General features: G+C 51.9%; 1 protein-coding gene across 1 annotated transcript in view; it reads left to right on the top strand.

Annotated features, from left to right (window-relative positions):
- HIP1 (huntingtin interacting protein 1) overlaps nucleotides 1-17,862 on the top strand; it is a 153,161-nt gene that overhangs the window by 125,610 nt on the left and 9,689 nt on the right. The window contains exons 10-26 of the mRNA XM_058710848.1: nucleotides 141-216; nucleotides 326-466; nucleotides 805-902; nucleotides 1,263-1,335; nucleotides 1,988-2,171; nucleotides 2,939-3,027; nucleotides 3,396-3,512; nucleotides 5,278-5,379; nucleotides 5,626-5,769; nucleotides 6,219-6,354; nucleotides 8,106-8,177; nucleotides 8,369-8,476; nucleotides 8,561-8,694; nucleotides 14,380-14,490; nucleotides 15,261-15,319; nucleotides 15,712-15,805; nucleotides 17,299-17,399. Of these exons, the coding sequence (XP_058566831.1) occupies nucleotides 141-216; nucleotides 326-466; nucleotides 805-902; nucleotides 1,263-1,335; nucleotides 1,988-2,171; nucleotides 2,939-3,027; nucleotides 3,396-3,512; nucleotides 5,278-5,379; nucleotides 5,626-5,769; nucleotides 6,219-6,354; nucleotides 8,106-8,177; nucleotides 8,369-8,476; nucleotides 8,561-8,694; nucleotides 14,380-14,490; nucleotides 15,261-15,319; nucleotides 15,712-15,805; nucleotides 17,299-17,399 (1,839 nt within the window). The remainder of the gene's footprint in view (nucleotides 1-140; nucleotides 217-325; nucleotides 467-804; nucleotides 903-1,262; nucleotides 1,336-1,987; nucleotides 2,172-2,938; nucleotides 3,028-3,395; nucleotides 3,513-5,277; nucleotides 5,380-5,625; nucleotides 5,770-6,218; nucleotides 6,355-8,105; nucleotides 8,178-8,368; nucleotides 8,477-8,560; nucleotides 8,695-14,379; nucleotides 14,491-15,260; nucleotides 15,320-15,711; nucleotides 15,806-17,298; nucleotides 17,400-17,862) is intronic.

The raw sequence follows: 17,862 nt of genomic DNA on the forward strand, positions 1-17,862 counted from the left end.
CCAGCGCCATGGAAGCCGTCTCCTTGACAGCCCACGCCTTTGGGCTGGGTGGGCAGCAGGAGAGCTGGGTGGCTGCAGTGTCCCCGACCCGGGGCTGGGGAAGGCGCCCAGCACCCCTGAGGCCCTTCTCCACCCCCCAGGTTGAAAGATCTGTTCTACCGCTCAAGCAACCTCCAGTATTTCAAGCGGCTCATTCAGATCCCTCAGCTGCCGGAGGTAAGCGTGCCCGGCCCCCTGGCCGTGGGAGCTGCCGGGTCCAGGGTGCTCGTAAAGACCGGCAGGCCTGGTCGGTGACGCGGTTCGGGGGCGTGTCTTCCCTCTTCAGAACCCACCCAACTTCCTGCGAGCCTCTGCCCTGTCAGAACACATCAGCCCCGTGGTGGTCATCCCGGCCGAGGCCTCGTCCCCGGACAGCGAGCCAGTCTTGGAGAAGGATGACCTCGTTGACATGGATGCCTCACAGCAGGTGCGGAGCGCCTCACTAGAACCCGAGGGGGGCGGGGTTGGAGCCCAGCAGGTGGCGTGCCCCAGGGGCGGCCCTTCCAGCTGCCCCATGCACACAGGGGAGAGGACGCGAGAGGCTCTGGCCAAGACCCTTTGACTGTCACCAAGATCAGCTGCCGTCTAACCCAAGCGCTAACCTAGACTGAGCCCCCTCCCCCCGCCCTGTGGTCCCCGGGAGGGACCACAAATGGATTTGAACCCAGTTAAGAAAGGGTCCTTTTTCACATGTCACTCATCTGACCCCTTCCCGGAAGTCTCTGGGTCTCTAACTTTGTCTTCCCTCCCTTTTGGTCACCACAGAACTTGTTCGACAACAAGTTTGATGACATCTTTGGCAGCTCGTTCAGCAGCGACCCCTTCAATTTCAACAGTCAGAACGGCGTGAACAAGGAGGAGAAGTGAGTGGGAGCTGGGCACAGCCCGCTGGTGCGGAAACTAGGTGGAGCCGGGAGCCGGCTTGCCGCACCTAACCGGGGCGGGATGCTCCGTGACACGTGGGCCCCCTAGAGAAACGTCTTGACCCACAGCCCCGTGATCCCAGAGGGAAATCGAATGGGGCTGAAGTAACGGTGGACCCATGAGTGTTAGGTTCAGGTCTGGGAACACTGAGGGTCTTAGCATATAATTTATGGGATCTCAAAGCACTTTCCCCACATTAACACCAGCTTTTAACTTCCTCCCCTGATCTCCCAGCTCGCATTTAAAAGGAAAGGGGGGGAGGCGCAGTGGAAGCAAACTTGTTCTCCTTCTGTTCCCAGGGAACACTTAATTGGTCAACTCTACAGAGACATCAGTGAGCTGAAGGCACAGCTGGAGAACATGAAGACTGAGGTAGGACTCAGGCTGTGATCCAGTTCTGGGCTTCATACTAACTTCGCTTTGTGGAGACACTTGTCAGACCTCATTTTAAGTGTGTGTGAGGGGGGGGGGACTCATTAGTAGAAATGCCCAGACCAGACAGACCTGGTCCTCTCGTGGTCTTGGTGGCACTGTGTTTCCACTCTTCCTACCTCGAGAATGGCATCTAGGCCAAGCCCGGCATCCCCGTGGTGCTTGGAAAGACCTATTCTCTTCCCATGGTGATCAGAAGGTTTGATTTGTAACTCTGGTGGCTGTTTGCAGAGGCCGGGGCAGTGAATAGGCCCGCCCCTCCGGCCCACGGCTGGTCGGAGGCTTCATTCACTGGGACAGGCACACATCGCCTCCTCCCTCAGGCCAGCTCACCCACAACTGCTCCTAGGCCCCTAACAGGGTCAGAGCTCCCCTGCTGTCACCCCGTGTTTGGCTGGGTGGCTTAGAATGAGCAAAACCCTCAATTCCCGTGAGGCCACGGGAGTGGGTTTGTTAGGCAGACTCGGGTACTTTATTGGATCAGCGCTGGAAACCCTGGAGGACCCGCTTCTCCCGCCCAGCCCAGCCCAGCCCGGCCCGGCCGACCCCAGCGGTGCAGCCATGGGGCTCATTGGCTGAGTTCATCCCACAGAGCCAGCGGGCGGTGCTGCAGCTGAAGGGCCGGGTCAGCGAGCTGGAGGCCGAGCTGGCAGAGCAGCGGCACCTGCGGCAGCAGGCGGTCGACGACAGCGAGTTCCTCCGCGCGGAACTGGATGAGCTCAAGAAGAAGCGAGAAGACACGGAGAAGGCCCAGCGGAGCCTGACAGAGATAGAAAGTGAGTCTGTCGGGCTGGGGCTGAGGGTGGGGGCCGCAGGGTCAGGCTAGGCTCACAGGGAGGACGGGGCTGGGTGGCAGAGCCCCAGGTGATACATCTGTCCAGAAGAGCTGCCAGGAAGGACCCTCGTGTTGCCAGTCTGAGGGGGGCAGGTTAGGGCCCAGCAGGTAGAGAGCCCCACGTGCCACACTGCTCAGAATGCCGGGACGGGAACCAGGAGGTGACGGTGGGGTGTCCAAAGGAGAGATAGCCTAAGAAAAACTTGCCATAAAAGCCAAAAACACTGATGAAGCAAATACCGTGTGTGTGAATGCCCAGGAGGCACGAATCAGTGCAGCCGTCAGAATCAGGTAGATTTTTTTTTTTTTTTTTGAGGTTTATTTTTGAGAAGGAGAGAGAGCATGCGTGCATGCACAAGCAGGGGTGGGACAGAGTGCGAGAGGGAGACACAGAACCAGAAGCAGGCTCTGAGCTGTTAGCCCAGAACCTGACGCAGGGTTCGAACCCACAAACCACGAGATCGTGACCTGAGCCGGTGTCGGACGCTTAACCGACTGAGCCACCCAGGCGCCCCACGAGTCAGGTGGATTCTTTTTTAAAGACCGCTTCCCAGAGGAGTTTATTTCAGTAGGATTTCCCAGGGAGCAGAAGGTGCATGCATTTGTGAAAAGAAAGGAGGATGTTCTAGGGACTCTGGCGTGTTGGAAGGAAGGCACGGGGTCCCCCAGCAGGGGTCCACTGCTCACCTTGGCCCCCTGACAAAACAGGGAGAGCCCAGGCCAATGAACAGCGGTACAGCAAGCTAAAGGAAAAGTACAGTGAGCTGGTGCAGAACCACGCCGACCTGCTACGGAAGGTAGGACCCTCCACCCGCCTCTTGCCCCGCGGCCTGGGCAGTCCCCACGCCACTCCCGTGCCTGCATCGATTCTGAGGGGCTCACCATCGTTTCTTGGAACCACAGCTTTTCAGGCTTCCTTGCCTCCCACGCCTTGAGCCCCACCTTTGATGCCAGCCCCGAAGGGTTTGTCCCCCGTCCTTGTTATTCTTCTTTTAAATACTTAAGCGTTGAGTATCTGAAAATGACAGCTTCATTCTGGCTTCTCTCCAGGTAGAAAAGTGATTACTGTGTCCAATAGCCTGAATGCTGTCATTTGTTCTAGAAGGGAGATGTTGTCCCCGAGATGTTACGCCTGAGATAAGCCCGCTGTTCTTTTCTCATCCAGAATGCAGAGGTGACCAAACAGGTGTCCGTGGCCAGACAAGCCCAGGCGGATTTGGAACGAGAGAAAAAAGAGCTGGAAGACTCTTTCCAGCGCATAAGTGACCAGGCCCAGCGGAAGGTGAGGGGGGAGAAGTGGCGGGGGGGTGGGGGGGGGGGCAAGGGAGGGGCCTGCCCGAGTTGGAGGCGGGCCTGGGGCACTAGGCCAGTGGAAAGACTGCTCCGTGGACAGCAGAAGTGGGTTAGAGCCCTACAAGTGTACTACAAGAGGCGTGAGGCAGGGCCATGGTGTCCGATGCACAGGGGATTAGAGGCACGGAGCGACGAAGGGGATCCAGCTGAGTAGGTACATCAGCAAAGGCTTGTCTAGGGTGAGTCCGGGAGGGTTGAGAGAAGTGAAAGCACCTGGGTGTCAGAGAGACTTGTGGCCAGGAGAACACCCATGAGTTGGGGGGTGGGTGGCAGTAAGAGATGTCAGATGGGGGTGCCTGGGTGGCTCAGTCAGTTAAGCGTCTGACTTCAGCTCAGGTCATGATCTTGCTGTCCATGGGTTCGAGCCCCGCGTCAGGCTCTGTGCAGACAGCACAGAATCTGGAGCCTGCTTTGGATTCTGTGTCTCCCTCTCTCTCTTCCCCTCCCCTACTCGCATTCTACCTCTGTCAAAAATAAGATAAACATTTTTAAAAATTTAAAAAGAGGGGTGCCTGGGTGGCTCAGTCAGTTGAGCGTCTGACTTCGGCTCAGGTCATGATCTCGCGGTTTGTGAGTTCGAGCCCCGCGTCGGGCTCTGTGCTGACAGCTCAGAGCCTGGGGCCTGCTTCCGATTCTGTGTCTCTCTCTGCCCTTCCCCACTCACACTATGTCTCTCTCTCCTTCAAAAATAAATAAACACTAAAAAAATTTTTTTTAATTATTTTAAAAAGGAAAAGGATAGTGCCTTTCACTTTTCTGTGACCCAGAGTAGGAAGTAAAATTTCACAAAGCCATGCTTAGCCTTACTGTGTGGATGCGTGTGGTTATATTTTTTGCTTTGTTTACTTCCTTTTTTAAAATGTTAGCTGTAAATTCTAATGGGTTGCAACGGGCTCTTCAAAAAATACCCCTCAGAAAAGAAATTTTGAAAGAAGGGAATTGTTTCCAGATGGTAAGATGCAGCGACATAGCAGGCGTTGGGGTGGCTGAATTAACGATCCGGTTTTGTATCAGTAATGCTTCTATTTAAATAATAAGAAAGAACACCTTCTATGTATAAGAAAAAAGAACTAGTTCTACTTTAATTAGTATCATAAGCCGAAGCGTGACACTTAGGAAATGTCCCTGAAACTCCCGTCTTTGATATTCCACTTAGCCAGAAGACTCGTCACTATACTCTGGGTTCTCACCTCCTCCCGCCCACTTTTGCGCACATCCAGTCTTGCCTCCAACAGAGCACACAAATCTCCCATTGATAGCTTGGGGCTTGTTTTTGAGATTTTGTTTTTAAGGAATCCCTACGCCCAACACGGGCCTCCACCTCACCACCCTGAGATTGAGTCGCATGCTCTTTGGGGCGCCTGGGTGGCGCAGTCGGTTGAGCGTCCGACTTCCGCTCAGGTCACGATCTCGCGGTCCGTTGAGTTCGAGCCCCGCGTCGGGCTCTGGGCTGACGGCTCGGAGCCTGGAGCCTGCTTCCGGTTCTGTGTCTCCCTCTCTCTCTGCCCCTCCCCCGTTCATGTTCTGTCTCTCTCTGTCTCAAAAATAAGTAAACGTTAAAAAAAAAGAAAAAGAGTTGCATGCTCTACCTACCGAGCCAGCCAGGCACCCCAGTAGCTTGGGGATTTTTACAGGTGTTTATCCCTGGCAACCAGCACCTTGATCAGAGTGCTCCTGTGTTTCTTCTCTTTCAGACTCAAGAACAGACCGAAGTACTGGACAACTTGAAGCAAGAACTTGCCACCAGCAAACAGGAACTCCAGATTGTCCAAAGCAGCCTGGAAACTTCTGCCCAGGTGAGCATCACCTCCCTTCTCTCCCTTATTTTTTCCCCTCTGGCCTGGGCACTGCCGTCACCCGGCGGCCAGCTCCATCCAGCAGCTGGCCAAGCTGGTCCCATCCGTGTTCTGTGTGTGATTGGGGAGGGTGAAGGTGGCGGCTTAGAGATACCACCTGCTGTTCCGTGTGGCCCGCTGGTGGGTCTGGACTCCTGGGAAGCAGACAGTTTGATTCTCCTTCTTCCCACGTGGCCGACATTGCAGGCAGAAGCCAAATGGGCGGCACAGCTCGCGGAACTAGAGGAGGAGCGGAGCGGCTTGGTGCACGCTGTGGCCCTCCGGGAGGAGGAATTATCTACTCTTCAGGAACAGCTGGAACTCGCCCAGCGGGAACTATCCAGCACACAGGCAAGTAACAGACGCCTGCTGGGTGCCCGGGTCCGAGCCGTGGGCCTCGGTGATGTATCCATGGAGGCGGGGAGCTGGGGACGGACTGTGAAAACCGTCTGGGGCCTCTGGGCTGATCGTGAAGGCATTCTGCTCTGCATCACCCCCAGAGCAGATGAGGGACAGCCAAGCTCCGTGTCTTCACAAGAGAAGCGCTGTGCGTGGTGCTCCCCCCAGGCGTGGAGAATGGGTTACAGGAGGTCCGTCCCCATAGCTTCCTGTGTTGCACCCCTGCGCACGCCTGTGGACCAAGGGAAAGGGTCGTTCTCTGTGGCAGGCGAACTGGCTTGGGCCTCGTTAGCCACAACTTGAGTTAAGATGCCGGAATCCCAGCTGCATCAAGATGGCTGCTGTTCGAAGGCTCATGACGGGGTCTGTGTCAGATTCTCACCTCCCTGGACCATTTCTAGGAATCAGCGTGCCAGCTCGCCAAGGACCAACGCAAAATGCTTCTGGTGGAGACCAGGAAGGCTGCGGAGCGGGTGATACAAGAGGCCCTGCGGCAGCTGGAGGAGCCCCCTCTGATCAGCTGTGCCGGATCTGCAGGTATGTCCCCCTGTCCTGGTTGCACACGTGAATCCTTAAAGCCCGTTGCCGTTGGGTGTTGACATTGAACCCCAGCGACACTGAGAGCGGGGGTCCTCGGCCTGCTGCCTGTCAGAGTCGCCTGGTGATGACCAGCCCCCACTCTGAGATCAGTTCAGCCGGAAGCTGTGTGGCCCAGGGCCTCAGTGGTAGTTCTTTCCGAAGCCCCCAGTTGTGATAAGGACTGCTCTGTGCAGTGGGTCACGCTAACGAAACTCTCCCTGGGAGCAGAGCCCTGATGACGACTCTAAGCGTCAGGGGGTGGAGGAGCAGACGGCCCTGCGTCTCTGAACAGAAAAACGTGGTCTGAATGAAGAGGTGGTTGCTCAGGAGCTTCAAGCCCACACGGGGAGCACCATGATGTATGGCGGGGCAGAAACAATGAGAATACCCATGCAGTCGCAGGCTATGAACGGGGCCCGCTCTGCAAGGTCAAGAGTCCTAAGGTCATGCGGATTGGGCAGCATTCGGAACTGGAGAAGCCCACCGGATGAGAGGAGGGCCGGGGGCGCCTGGGTGGCCCAGTCGGTTAAGCATCCGACTTCGGCTCAGGTCACGATCTCACGGTTTGTGAGTTCGAGCCCCACATCAGGTTCTCTGCTGTCAGCACAGAGCCCGCTTTGCATCCACCGCCCCCCCCCCCTCAAAAATAAACAAAAGAAAAAGATGTAAAAAGGAGAGGAGGGCCTTCATGCACACTAGGTAGCAGAGCATCCAGGCCCAGGACATTGGTGACGTCATGTGTAGTTGCTGGCGAAGTAACGAGAGGACCCACTGAGAACAAAGGTGGATGGAAGGGAACAGCTGGTAGTTGATTTTCATTATCGAATAGAAACGTCTCCATTCGGTGACGTGTACGGCCAGGACTGTCCTATCTTTTTCGCCAGGGAAGCCATCTGTAATGGCTTCCATTACAGCAGCCCCAAATGAAGGAGCACACAGTGCCCCGCCAACCGGGGAAATGCCAGGAAATGGGGCAGCCACGGGCAGGTTCTGAGAAGAGATTTCATGAGCCGGGGGTTTGCCAGAAGAGGACAGACATGAGCAGCCAGTGGAGGGGCAGAAACGTGGGCGTTGTAAGTGCTTCACATGCCTCAGCCCAGCGAATCCTCACGATGGCGCCGTGAGGTGGTGCCGTTACTCCGTCTTCAGATGAGGAAGCTGGCATGGACGGCCTGAGAGCATAGCCAGTGATGGTGGGGCCGGGAGCCACACCGATGCAGTGTGACCTGAGTGCCCACATATTAACTCCTATGGGACACCGTCTCTGTGGACCAGGGCACAGAGGCACAGAGTGGGGACGGCTGTGTTGCGTGCACAGCATGAGCCTAGATTTGCCTCACGGAGCCAGGGGTCTGGGGTCGAGAGTAATGCGAGTCCAAGGGCCCTGAAAGACTTAACAGGAAGGCCTGGATTTGATTTGGCGGCAGTAATGAGAAGTGAGAGGCTGATTCTCGGCTGCTGACGTGGTTGCCCTGGTTCTTGGCTCAGGGACCAGATGGCCTCAGAAGAACAGCTTTCGAAGCTGCGTTAAGAGAGTCGTGTACCTGCCGAGTCAACCATCTCCGCCCCCACCCCCCCTCTTAGGGCACCCCCCGCCGGGCTGAGGCCACTTGCTAGGCAGACTCATCCACTGGGTGGCTTGCCCTCACGGGGAGAAAGTGACTCCAACGCCAGTTGGCTCTGCCTCTGCCCTGTCTCCCCTCTCGCAGATCACCTTCTTTCCAAGGTCAAGTCTGTTTCCAGCTGCATTGAGCAACTGGACAAAAGCTGGAGCCCGGAAGGTAAGAAAGGCGAAGGATGGGGTCTGTTGCTAGTGACGGCTGGGCAGAGTTCAGAAACGCTTGCCTGCGGAAATAACCACCAGGCCCTATGCTCCAAGAAAGGGGTGCATATAACTTGTCAAGCAGGGAAGGAGGTAGGGCGGTGACGGCTCGTGAACAGTGCTGAGAAACCTCCTTTACACTCCTGGCAGATATCAGTGAGCTTCTCCGCTCGGTAACCCTCCTGGCCCACCTGACCAGTGACACCATGGCTAATGTTAACACCACCTGCCTTCGAGCCCCACCGGAGCCTGCTGACTGTGAGTACTGGGGCTGGGGGGGGGCCAGTCTCATAAGCAGGGGGAGCGGAGGACTCAAAAGTTTTGGTTGTCTTACGTCTCCAGCACTGACCGAGGCCTGCAAACAGTTTGGCAAGGAGACCCTCACCTATCTGGCTTTCCTGGGGGAAGAAGGAATGCTTGAGAATGACAGCACAGCCATGAAGAGCTGCCTCAGTAAGATCTCCGCCATTGGCGAGGTAGGACCAGTGTCTCAACCGGGGGGAGTGACGATGGTTCTTGGGTGAGTGCCGGTGATGGGCCAGGGAGTCGGTGATGTCCGAAGCCAGTTCTTTCTGGCTTTCCACTTGACTCCAGAAAGTGAGAGTTGGGGCACCTGGGTGGCTCAGTCGGTTAAGCGTCCGTCTTCAGCCCAGGTCATGACGTCACAGTTTGTGAGTTTGGGCTCCATGTCAGACTCTGTGCTGACAGCTCGGAGCCTGGAGCCTGCTTTGGATTCTCTGTCTCCCTCTCTCTCTGCCCACTCCCCAACTTGTGCTCTGTCTCTCCAAAATAATGTTAGAAAGAAAGAAAAAGAAAGGAAGGAAGGAAGGAAGGAAGGAAGGAAGGAAGGAAGGAAGGAAGGAAGGAAGGAAGGAAGGAAGGAAGGAAGGAGCGAGCTGACACTGAAGGAAGGAAGGAAGGAAGGAAGGAAGGAAGGAAGGAAGGAGCGAGCTGACACTGAAGGAAGGAAGGAAGGAAGGAAGGAAGGAAGGAAGGAAGGAAGGAAGGAAAGAAAGAAAGAGCTGACACTGAAAAATCTGACCCTCTGCCCAATTTTCCAGTCATATTTCATTCATCGGCTATGAGTTGAGAACCTACGGTGTGTTCATCGCTATGCTAAACAATATCAAAAAAGAATAAGCATAGTTTCTCTGTTTTTAAGGATTTGTATCTGGTTGGGCAGGTAACACCTAACATGGAGATAGCAGGATATTTACTGATTTAATAAAGATGTAGTGAGCATGTCACGTGTAGTGGGAATTGTGGTAGATGTCGTTGTACGGAGACAAGACATCGTCTCTCTGGGAAAGAAAAATAAGGAAATCATCCATTTTGATACAGCGGGACAAGAGCAGTAATCAAGTGTGTTTTAAGAGTTCAGTACAAGGCCGCATTTACTTAATTCCAAAAATGTGTCATGATATCAATTCCAGGGAGGGAAGAGATCAGGGCCAGAGTTCAGATTTTCGTCATCCCTCGTCGGAACTCTTAAAACAGGCTTCTGGTTAGTTTGTCTGCCTCTGGTCTCTTTTTCCTCCGATCTCTTCCAAAAACAAAGATCGTTGGATGACAAAAATCAAATCACGTAATGTGACATGCAAGGACCGTCACAGTCTGGCCCTTATTCATTTTTCTGGGTCCCTCTCCCCCTTTTCCGCCTTCACCTTACAGTGTTGGTGGCTAGTGCCACGGGGTACCTGCCTGCCTGTCTCTTTCCCCCATGAGTCTTCAAAGGTAGAGCCCGTAGCCTTTTTCCATTGTCCCTTGGTCCCTGGCGTGATATCTGGCAGGGGGTTTACACCCAGTGAATGTTTAACTAATTGAATATGCACATGGAGAGAGCAAAGCAGTTACAAAGATCGGATAGAGAGGAAGGTTCATACTGGGGAGAAGTGGGACGACGAGGTAGGGATCCGTGAAGGTCTGGATGAAGGAAGACTGGATACCGGTGAATTGCTAACCCTTCTTTCAATAGAATGACATGATCCTGGTGGTATTTTAGTATCATTAAATTCCTGATGGCGGCCAAGAGCATTGCCACAGTCTGGCTTTTGCTGGAGACAGAGCATCTTCTCCCGTGCTGTGCAGAACTCAGTGTCAGTAGACACACACAAAGCCTGTAGGACACCGTGAGGTGAGGAGATAAGAATCGAGTTAATTTAAAAAAAGCAAAGTGTGAGAGCAAGATCCTGGGCAGGTTTCCTTTCTGGCAGTAAGACTGACCAAATATTTAGAAGCTCTTCCAGCACAAGACATGGAAAAAGCTAAATAAAATTGGCGGGGGGGGGGGGGGGGGGGGGATGTTAATTGAATCTGAACTGGCCGAAAACTAAGGAAATTCTCAGAATCAGAAACCAAGAGGACGCAGGAACTGGTGTTTGTCCATCTCTTGACCTAGAGCTTGGATTTTAATGGGCCACACATACAGAGGAGACTAAAAAACAAAACGTAAGCCCGAGTAAGGTAAAAGTTTGGAATGCAGAGACTTCCTCCCCGAAGCAGAACTCCAAAAGGTCACACCCCAAGTAAGTGGGGGGGGAAAGTCTACTCTGTTGGAGAGATCTTGTCTCAACCTCAGTTGTAGGGGGAGAAGGAAACACGGCTGCCTAGGGAATTTCTAACTACAAGCCACCTTTCTATGGTTTCAGGGTCCAAATCTCCTACTACCTGTGTGACCTGAAAAAACCCAAACAGAAAATCAAATATAGGGCGCCTGTTACACGTCGGTTACGTGTCTGACTTCATCTCAGGTCATGATCTCGCAGTTTGTGAGTTTGAGGCTGGAGCCTGCTTTGGCTTCTGTGTCTCCCGCTCTCTCTGCCCCTCCCCGCTCATGCTCTGTCTCTCAAAAATAAATTTTAAAAAAATTTTTTTTTATTTTTTTTAATTAAAAAAAAAAAAAGAAAATTAAATGTAAAGTAGTCAGGTTTTTAGGAGCCCAAGTACCTGGTGGAGGCAGATCCAAACGGTCTCTGAAGGAATATACCTTGAACCTAAAACCCAAAGAACTTTCACAGAGTCCCAACGCACATCAGTTCACCATGAGTGTGTTTGACGTGTTCCAGCACGTTTCCTTTTTTAAGTTTATTTATTTAGTTTTGAGAGAGAGAGAGCATGAGCAGGAGAGGGGCAGAGAGAGAGGGAGACAGAATCCCAAGCGGGCTCTGAGCTGACAGCGTGAGATTATGACCTGAGCCGAAGTCAGACACTTGACCGACTGAGGAGACTCCAAGTACTTTTTATTTTTATTTTTATTTTTTTCAACATTTATTTATTTTTGGGACAGAGAGAGACAGAGCATGAACGGGGGAGGGGCAGAGAGAGAGGGAGACACAGAATCGGAAACAGGCTCCAGGCTCCGAGCCGTCAGCCCAGAGCCCGACGCGGGGCTCGAACTCACGGACCGCGAGATCGTGACCTGGCTGAAGTCGGACGCCCAACCGACTGCGCCACCCAGGCGCCCCTCCAAGTGCTTTTTAAAAGGCAATGGGGCACCTGGGTGGCTCGGTCGGTTAAGCGTCCGACTTCGGCTCAGGTCATGATCTCACGGTCCGTGAGTTCGAGCCCCGCGTCGGGCTCTGTGCTGACGGCTCAGAGCCTGGAGCCTGTTTCAGATTCTGTGTCTCCCTCTCTCTCTGCCCCTCCCCCGTTCATGCTCTGTCTCTCTCTGTCTCAAAGATAAATAAACGTTAAAAAAAAATTAAAAAAAAAAAAGGCATTGAAAGCGTGGCAAAGGAATAAGACATTTTCAAAAGTCACCAGATATATTTGATAAACAACCATGGGACTTCTAGAAATGAAAAATATAATCATTGAAAGTCAGAACTCAGTCTACAGATTCAACAGCAGGTTAAACAAAGCTAGAGAAAGAATTAGTGGGCTGGATGATAGAACTGAAGGAATTATATAGAGTGTGGCACAGATTTTATAAACTAGAGTATAGAAGTTATATGTAGAATGGTTAGTCAGGGTTCCAGACGAAGACAATAGAAAGACTATGTCCTTTTCTCCCCCAAGTAACATTTTTAGTTCTAAGTGTTACAGACTTTTCTCCTACACCTTGCTTTTTCCAGCATTCTGTGTGTGAGGTTCATCCATACAGATACATGCATTTTCACTGCTCTGTAATATTCTGTCGTGTGACTATAGCTCAAATTATATATCTGTCACATATCTGTTTATATTTATTTATCTATCTGTCACATAGCTAGATGTCTATGGTTGATGAACATTTGGGTTCTTTCCAGTTTGAGGCTGTCACAAATATGCCATATGGTCACTTGTGTAAATATCTCCTGATGTAAGAGTTTCTCTAGTGCATTTGCCTAGGGATAGAATGACTACATTACAGGGGCGGCTGGGTGGCTCAGTCGGCTAAGCGTCTTGACTCTTGGTTTTGGCTCAGGTCACAATCTCACAGTTTCACTAGGTTGAGCCCCATGTCAGGCTCTGTGCCGACAGCACAGAGCCTGCTTAGGATTCTCCCTCTTTCCTTCTCTCTTCCCCTCCCCCACTTGCTCTGTCTCTCTGTCTCTCTCTCTCAAAATAAATAAATAAACTTAAAAAAATAATAATTCCTACATTATAGAACAAATCTCACACACAATGCCAAACGAACAAGCAAAATACATACGGTAGGATTCCTTTTAAATAAAGACCAATATATGCATACTTAGCATTATACTGTTTAAGGATACATTCTTATGGAGCTTTAAAAAAAAGACATGACAGGGACGCCTGGGTAGTTCAGTCAGTTGAGCATCCAGTTTCAGCTCAGGTCACGATCTCATGGTTTGTGAGTTCGAGCCCCGCATCGGGCTCTGAGCTGACAGCTCAGAGCCTGGAACCTGCTTCAGATTTCGTGTCTCCATCTCTCTGTCCCTCCCCGCTTGCACTCTGTCTCTCTCTCAAAAATAAATAAGCATTGGGGCGCCTGGGTGGCGCAGTCGGTTAAGCGTCCGACTTCAGCCAGGTCACGATCTCGCGGTCCGTGAGTTCGAGCCCCGCGTCAGGCTCTGGGCCGATGGCTCGGAGCCTGGAGCCTGTTTCCGATTCTGTGTCTCCCTCTCTCTCTGCCCCTCCCCCGTTCATGCTCTGTCTCTCTCTGTCCCAAAAATAAATAAAATAAAAAAATAAAAAAATAAAAATAAATAAGCATTAAAAATAATAATAATAAAAGGATATGAGAAAGCATTCTCCTGAATTCTGTGTTTATCTTAAGGTAGGGAATAGGGATGTCAGGAAATGGAATTAGAGCAGGATACAAAGGAAATTTCAAACATACTGATGTTTCTTAAGCTGTTCCTTAGGTCGGGTGGTAGATACATGGGTCATTGTTCTTATTCTTTTTTTTTAATGTTTATTTATTTTTGAGAGAGACAGAGAGAGAGAGAGCGTGAGTGGACGAGGGTCAGAGAGAGAGAGGGAGACCCAGAACCTGAAGCAGGCTCCAGGCTCTGAGCTGTCAGCACAGTGCCTGACACGGGGCTCGAACCCACGAACCACGAGATCATGACCTGAGCCCAAGTTGGACGCTTAACCACCTGAGCCATCCAGGCGCCCCGTTTCTTATTCTTTAAACCATTCATACCTGTTTTATATTCTGGGAGGCGTAACACATAATATTTTCAGAATTCACAGACTTTGCCATCAGACCTGAGTTCAGATCCCTACTCTGCCATTCATTAGCAGTGTGACTGTGGTCAAGACCTCTCTGAGCCTTGGCTTCCCATCCGTAGAACAGGACGAGTCACTGCCTCATGATTGCTGTAGACACAGAGTTAAATAAGAGGCAGAGTGTTGGTTGGAAGGCATCACCCACATTTGAAGAGGTTTTTGACATACCTCCCAAGCCTCAAATACAATCAACACTGTGCAGCTGTGGGGTCAGGGTCCAAGCAGTCGCAACTGAATGGCCTTGTGGGGTTAGGCAGGGTGGCTTTCTGGAAGGAGGGGGAGTTTTTAGTGAAAGGGGGGGTGTGGAGCATGAGGGTTTACGCAGTAGCGAGTTCTAGATGAGGCCTCCATGGGTTCTACAAGCGTGTTGCGTAGTGGGACCTTCCTCTCCTACCTTCTGCCACCATGCGAGGACTGTGGGTCTGTCGGGGAGGAATAAAGAGGAAGTCAAAGGGTCATTTCAGCCTCTGTGCTGCCGTTCGCAGGAGCTCCTGCCCAGAGGCCTGGACATCAAGCAGGAGGAGCTGGGGGACCTGGTGGACAAGGAGATGGCTGCCACGTCAGCTGCCATTGAAACCGCCACGGCCAGGATAGAGGTATGGAAGCGTCTGCCCGTCTCCTAAAGCCAGGCCCTTGCAGCTTCCTCGGGTGTGACATTGCCCATGGGACGTGTCTCAGTTGTCCATCCAGGCCACAGATGGCCCCTGTAAAACCAACCCCAACCCAAACTCCCCAGGCTCCCTGAGGCATAGAAAAGGAGAAGGTCCTCACCTCCTTCGGTGTGAGGCCATCCTGCGTTACAGTTCCAGCTGGACCGCTTGTTCGTCGTGTGACTTGTGACAGGTTGTTCCATTAGACTCGCTCAGATTCCGTTTCTAGATGATAGCAGTAATAATAGTGCTTGCCTCAGAGGGGCGTTGGAAGAGTTAAATGAGATAATGCACATTTATCTTCGTGCCAGGCACGCACCAAGAGTTTCGATTGTGTCGGGGAAAAGCTGAGTGGGCACCATTGGAAGGGTCACATATTGTTCCTTTGGTGGAAGGCTGCAGGCTGCCCACCTTGGTTTGCCCCTAGCCGCTGCCCCCTCTGGCAGGTGCAATATCTCAGAGTTCTGTGCACGTCGGCCTGGGTGCCAGAAAGTCAAGACGGACACTCAACGGACAGGAGAGCCAGCCTGCCGGGGCTGCTTCTCGCTGACTAGATCGGAGGTCTGGGCTCTTTTCCCAACCCACCAGGACGTGGATGGGCGTTTCTGGATTTGGGTTTCTCAGCTACCACGGGGTGTTGGACACAAGGTGCTTCAGGATGCCAGTGAGTGCTCTGTACCCGCGATGTATTGAGATACCCTGCTTATTTTCAACAGGAGATGCTCAGCAAATCCCGAGCTGGGGACACAGGAGTCAAATTGGAGGTGAACGAAAGGTCAGTCTACACAGTGTGGTGGTGCCTAGGTGATCAGGATCAGTCTCTCCTGCATTGGATTATATTAATTACAATAGGACATTAGCAGCCACAGGCATTGGCTGAGTCTGTATAATTGTCGATAACGGTATTCTTAATAATATTGCTGCTGCATTTTAGGGGAAAAGAAACCCCGAGAATCATCACATAACTGTCTGCAGTCAAGTCTCCTCACTCACGTACCTTTCCTCCAAGGCTTCACCGCACCCCCAGCCCCCCTCCCCCCGCCACCGTATTCCCCACCCCCTTTCCCATCCCAAGTTTGCCTGTGTTTAGGCATGAAAAAGAAAAACGTCTGTTTCATAGCTCTTGGTCTGTGTTCTGTGTCCCTGACCTTTTTTTTTTCCCCCTAGGATCCTTGGTTCCTGTACGAGCCTAATGCAAGCCATCCAGATCCTGATTGTGGCCTCTAAGGACCTCCAGAGAGAGATAGTGGAGAGTGGCCGGGTAAGCGTGGCTGAGGGCCCCTGGATGGGGGGACCAGACATCATTCACAGACTCCCAGTTCACTGGGAGGCTCTGTCCACTCCATACACTCATCCACCTTCAGTCAAATCCACGGCTGCTGCCATCTTGTCCCATGTGTCCATCTGAGGGCGTGGTTCCCTTTCCCCGGGCCGAGCACAGATGCCATGGGAATCTGGGGCGCTGCCAGGTCCCCAGGGAGCAATCAGCCCCAGCCTCCAGCTGCAGGCTCGTTAACCCAGGCGCCATGGCCAGATCCTGCTCTGGAAACCCCGCGTGCATTGCAAGCCTGGGCCCTTGGAGGAGGAGGGGAGGGCTTTTGAAAAGTGGGCAAATGAGAAGAGCCAGCCTGGTGCTGACCTTTCATAGCGGGTGGGGCCATGTCTGTTTCTGACGGTGGAATCCACTCCTCGCAGACAGACTCTATCCCAGTTTCTGGTCAGCATCATCGCTTGGCTTTCTCAGTCCTCCGCGGGCATTCCTACTGCCGTGTTTCCTTCTCACACCTGCGTGCAGTGCAGCTCAGGAGACAGAGGTCCAGGGAGGGATTCCTGAGCCCGAAAACTATCCTTTATTTTTTTAATGTTTATTTATTTACTTAGAGAGAGAGAGAGAGAAAGTGGGAGAGAGGGGCAGAAAGAGAATCCCAAACAGGCTCCGCACTGTCAGCACAGAGCCCGATGCTGGGCTCGATCCCATGAACCATGAGGTCACGACCTGAGCCAAAACCAAGATTCAGACACTTGACCGACTGCACCACCCAGGCGCCCCCTGAAAACTATCCTTTAAAGAACGAAGCCATATCTGCTTTGATGGTGGTGCTTCTTACCAGTCTGGGAGGGGATGGTTTCTGCCCCCCGAAAATAGAGACGGGGACTGAGTAAGGAGAGCTTGGAGATTCTGAGATTATCGTCTTAGAATTTGGAAATGGAAGACACTTCCAAAGCATGGAAGCATTTTAAAATTCCAGGCAGAAATTATTTGCTTAAATTATTCACTGTGTAGTCTCTTCTTTTGGCAAATCATGGTAAGTGGTTGGACTCCAATCACGTTGTTCATCTATGCAGATGCCTATATACATATATATGTATATGTATATATACACTCTTATATATACAATGTAGAAATGCTGTGATATAATAGAAATTCTAGGGGCTTTGGAGTCAGAAAAGCCTGGGATTTACTTCCACTTATTTCCTGCATCAACTTGAAAAGTATTATTGCCTTTCTGAATCTTCGTTTTTGTCATCTGTAAAATGGGATGATAATGATTACCTCTTGCGGTTACTATGAGGTCTGTATGGGGTAATATATATATATATATATATATATATATATATATATATATACACACACACACACACACACACACAGATAGATAGATAGATATATATAGATATTTGTAGGTATCTAAGCACCGGGCACACAGTAGGCACTCAATAAAAGCTAGCCATTCTTATTTTTCATTTCCTTAGGGAACAGCATCGCCTAAAGAGTTTTATGCCAAGAATTCTCGATGGACGGAAGGACTCATTTCAGCGTCCAAAGCTGTGGGCTGGGGAGCCACTGTCATGGTGTAAGTGTCTGTTGCTCCCAAGGCTCCTCAACCCCACCCCCATTCCAGTGACCCATCACAGAGAATAGCCGAGGGAAAATATCTGCCCCTTAGAGACTGTTGATAGGGAAGACTACAGTACTAAACCTTTTTTTTTTTTTTTTTTAGTGTTTATTTTTGAGAGAGAGAGAAAGGCAGAGTAGGGGTGGGGGAACAAAGAGAGAAGGAGACACAGAATCCAAAGCAGGCTCCAGGCTCTGAGATGTCAGCACAGAGCCCAGTGCAGGGCTCAAATTCATGAGCCATGAGATCAGGACCTGAGCCGAAGTCAGACGCTTAACCGACGGAGCCCCAACAGGACTAGAAGTTTAAAAGGAAACCTGGGGGCGCCTGGGTGGCGCAGTCAGTTAAGCGTCCGACTTCAGCCAGGTCACGATCTCGCGGTCCGGTCCGTGAGTTCGAGCCCCGCGTCAGGCTCCGGGCC

Source organism: Neofelis nebulosa, chromosome 18 (genome assembly GCF_028018385.1).
Source record: "Neofelis nebulosa isolate mNeoNeb1 chromosome 18, mNeoNeb1.pri, whole genome shotgun sequence".
Lineage (NCBI taxonomy): Eukaryota > Metazoa > Chordata > Mammalia > Carnivora > Felidae > Neofelis > Neofelis nebulosa.